This window comes from Dysidea avara, chromosome 7 (assembly GCF_963678975.1).
Source record: "Dysidea avara chromosome 7, odDysAvar1.4, whole genome shotgun sequence".
NCBI classification, from domain to species: domain Eukaryota; kingdom Metazoa; phylum Porifera; class Demospongiae; order Dictyoceratida; family Dysideidae; genus Dysidea; species Dysidea avara.
The window spans coordinates 23,121,025-23,125,591 of record NC_089278.1 but is presented as its reverse complement, the minus strand read 5'-3'; the positions used below and the strand labels follow the sequence as shown (position 1 = coordinate 23,125,591).

Genomic DNA, 4,567 nt, shown 5'->3' with positions numbered 1-4,567 from the left:
TGTAGTGACATGTGTCCGGTGTCCCAGTAAAACTCACCCAACTGTGGCCTAGCTAGCTAGCATACTACAGTGACCCAGCCAAACACTAAAATGAAATGAGTGTTCTATTAGAGTAGTTTTGGAATGTATGATGCACATTGTTCCTAGAACTCATCTGATTCCTAATGATACTGATACATACCTATAATCATTTATTTTATATATAACCCTAGTAGTAAATTCAATTCCTGTTTTGAATATTTTATGGATCGAACTTCAAAATCTATATGTAGGATACTACGTGGTACTACATAATAAAGCAATCAGTCAAATTCACTACATGATACAATATGTTGTATACAAGTTAACAATGTGGTTCATGATGATAGTGAAATTGTGAGTGTGGAAGTGTTTGTATCCCTACAACTGCTGTTAATGTGATTATTAAAGAATAGATAATACGGAGTTTGCATATCAATATGATTAAAAATTGTAATTAGTAAAAAACAACAATAATACTATGACATAAAAATGCTGCTCATCACATGATGTAAGGCTGTAACCAATAAGAATTTAATAAGGAGTGTGTTACTATAGCAACATTAGATACCTGTATTTCTAGTTCAGTGATCACATGTGCCTGGTGGTTGGTATCCATGACAACATCACATGTAAACAGCTTAGAGGGACTATTAAACATCTCTTTCACAACAAACTCCACTGTTGCCCAACAACGACTGCCATACAGTGAAACTGCCTGTAAGTTATACAAGTTAGTAAAGTGGTGTGCTTTAATAAGGGGTATGCCATTACCTTAGTACTAACACCTTCTATCAAACTGTAGCCAAACTCCATTTCACTAATTGACAGGTAACAGGTGCCCTCCCAATCTTTTAGTTGATAAATAATGTTGTCTCTGTCCAATGAAAATTTGTTGTCACTTGTTTGAGCTTGTACGGCTGCCTATAACAACACACTGATAGTTACTATGGTAACAGTATTATAATTCTCACTTGTATGGCATCACTGTAGTCCTCGGTTACACACAGTTTGATATGAAATGTGCCATGTTTGGGTCGAGAGTGAAACACCAGCATCCTACACTGTCTTGTTATGGCTTCTCTTGCACTGCCCACATGAGCCAACACAAACCAGTAATATTCTAAAGTTTTTGTGGACACTGTCACCTGACCATTATCAAGGTAACATGAAATATCATTTTGTATTGGATCCATAGTTACAGGAAATGAAGTGAATGTCACTGAACGTTGTGTAGTCAAGTCTTGTTTGGTTGCCAAGACAACACAGTTAGCAGGGTTAATATCAGGCATGTGGTGAGGTATGGACAGTTTGATTGGCTCGATAAATGTCTCGTTAGATGATGACACATGAATTAGGGGGCTAATTAAGTGTGTGGGTGGTATTGGTGGTCGATATTCCGTACACACTTCAAACTGCATCATGTAAGGATGAGCATCTAATGGAATAGCTCCTTTAGGAATATCTACAGTAACTGATGAATTATCTGCTGAGAGGATTCCTCCATCATTACCAAAACAACCAATCCCTGCTGCGCAAGTAGCCAATAATTGAGGGTTAAATGTCGTTGACACAGTTTGCCCTGGAATCAGTTTCAACTCTTCATCTTGCTTTGGAGTAGTAATGGGAGCAGCTGCTCGATGCTGGCGTGGCCTGGGAATTGGTTTTGTCCTTTTACGAGCCTTCAGCCTTGCAGGTACAGTGGGTGCATCCTTGTTTGTACTTGTGACATCATTCGAAGTAGAGTTTTCCTGTGAGAGGGGTGGAGGTTGTGTTGGACTGTCCATGCTCTCATAACCACTGGATACCTCTGATGATGACGACTGGTCACATGATGCAAGATCACATGATGAAGGTGTTACATCATGTGATAAGCTATCAGATTTGATATCAAAGAAGTTTGATAATGATTCGACTGATTGTAATAATCCCATCACATCTTTGCTGCTATTAACTTGTGGCTGCGGTGCGGCCTGGGGCTCAGTCTCTTCTGCTGTCAACTTGGTATCTTCCTGATCTGATTCACTGCTATCCTTGGTCTTGTCATCTTGTTGTTTATAAAAACCAGTGTAGCGGATACTCTTCTTGAGGAAGCGGCGATCCAACGGCTTTTCTTGTCTCTTCAGTTGTAGTCTGGAGTATTGTCGAGATCGGATCAGCTCACTTCGAAATGTCTGCTCCAGCTGATCATGTGAAGTGCTGGCAAGATCACCACGTGTACGGCTACCATCATCTTCTACAGTACCAGTCACAATTTGTGGGGTGATCAGTGATGGATGGAGTGAAACATCTACTGTATCCCCTGCACAACAATAATGATGTAATCTAAATGCCACACTATAATATACTACAATGTGTGTGTAGTGTGTGTGTGTGTGTGTGTGTGTGTGTGTGTGTGTGTGTGCATGCATGAGTGAGTGTGCACATGTGTAAAAAATACATCAGCATGGCATTATGCATATATGTGGTATTTGTACATATTCTCAATCACCACATTACACACCTTCCATGGCTTCTTTCACCTTGTAAACAAGATCAGCCCATTGTCGCATTGATAGGTCATTGGGTGCATTAAAGTAATAAAGTCTTTGGTAGGTCTGCACGCTCAATATGTGTCTCATTTTTCGAAACTGCAGACCAACTTCCATCCTAATGCATTCACGCAAGTCAATCACTCCTTTTGGGATGGAGTTAGCTTGGGACGGTGACTTGTAATACTCCAGGAAGCGGTTGGCTCTCAGCACAAAGTAGCGTTTCTGCCATCTCTACAAAAAAACAACAGATAATAATTTATTTGCACTAATGAGCTGCAGGCTATGATCAACTTACACACATTCCTCTTTTGGTAAGTGGAGGAGACTTGACCAGATAGCCAGTCAACACCTCAGTGTCAAAATCATTCTTGTCTATGGTAATGATGGGCATCTTGTCGGCTGGCCCTTGCTGCTGCTGCTCTCTAGTAGCTATACTGAGCTAGTATGAACTATAGTAATGGCTTAAATAGCTATAGAGAATAGACACTTGTACAGATCACATTTCCTTGAAGCACCCCCAAACAATGAGCACTTGTTCTGGGAAGATTTGCTGCTCCACAGCTGAATAATAGCCACATTGTTGTGAAACACTAATATGGTACACTGGTCATGGATGGGCTATGCTACTATTGTATAGAGCTACCATACTAGTCATGTTCTCAGAAGTAGCTTGTAACTACTAGTACACTATATATAGACTGTGTGATAGTGATAATAGTAGGTAATTATACTTCGTGTGATTTCCTGTTACTCGATCAGTTTATAATGTTATACTTTGAAAACTGGAAGGAACAAACAACCTGCTCTTAAGGAATTACCAGTTTACTGTATGTTGAGATAATTGTAATATTCTGTCCATAATTATGACCATGGTAACATCCTAGTTAGGAAGAAACATCCTTGACACTAGTGAGGTCACATACACTTATTAAGATGTGTCATTTAAATTATGGATATCCTGTTTGTAGTTGTAATTTAACTGTAGCAAAATTGTCACTAGTAACAGCAATTTTTACCCATCTAACAATTCCCTCCCTGTACAGTATATAACTTATCATGATACAGGCAGAGCTATGTACATGAAAATAAAAATGGAGCTTGGCTGCAGCAGTCATAATGATACAGTGAAACCTCATTAATAGGGCCACCTATGGGACCCGTGATAGGTGGCCCTATTACTGAGGTGGCTCTATTACCAAAAACCTCATTAATGCGGCCATAAAACAAAATGGCCTTATTATTGAGGTTTTCAACAAACCAGCAACTGCCTATAGTTGCTGTAACAGCAATGTAGCTACAATTGATCTAAACACTCTATGTAGGGTTTATCACAGAGAAAGGTAGAAATGTACCAAAATATTCCAGCATTACTTGAGACATAATGGTTGGAAAAGCATGAAGCATACAGCCAGAATAATGGGTACCGCTTTCAGTAGTTAAAATATGCACTTAAGAGCAGCAACTTTTGCAGTGATACCTTGACTGCCTGCTCAGCTGGCCTCTTTACTGAGGGAACTGACATTGTATTAGTTTTACTAGTTTGGTCCTGTGATATGTGGCCACTGGCCTTAATAATGAGGTGGCCCTATTAACGAAATTAAATAAATGTAATATAATGGAAAATACATTTGGACTTGCTGGACCTGGCCACTATAATGAGGTGGCCACTAGCGAGGTTTCACTGTATAACTGAACAGACAAGCTCAGCTGATAATGAAATGGTCCCTTACCACCCTGTGTATAGTGTGTCCCAAAGATTTAGTAAAAATTGCCATATCTCTTGCATAAAGTGTTTGCGGAACAATCTGCAAATTTTATTTGTTAATTAAACTCACCAAGAGAAGCCTAATGGCACCTTGTTTTAACCTGTACATGAAGTATGCAGCAGTTAAAGTGGTAACAAACAAATTTGCACAGATCCGCACCCTGAGCGTTAATAAGGCTGATTAGTTCCTATACCAACCAACAGGATACATGTCAACCAGTGGGATACATTTGAATACTCCTAGCTAATG

General features: G+C 39.5%; 1 protein-coding gene across 1 annotated transcript; it reads right to left on the bottom strand.

The window, feature by feature from the left end:
* Positions 1-457: 457 nt before the first annotated feature.
* LOC136260264 (uncharacterized) lies at positions 458-3,959 on the bottom strand. The gene is made up of 6 exons (XM_066053941.1): positions 2,848-3,959; positions 2,522-2,783; positions 993-2,320; positions 793-942; positions 590-736; positions 458-535 (listed from the first exon to the last, which is right to left on the bottom strand). The coding sequence occupies exons 1-6, from the start codon at positions 2,941-2,943 to the stop codon at positions 521-523; spliced, it is 1,998 nt and encodes a 665-aa protein (XP_065910013.1). The 5' UTR covers positions 2,944-3,959; the 3' UTR covers positions 458-520.
* Between the last annotated feature and the right edge of the window lie 608 nt (positions 3,960-4,567).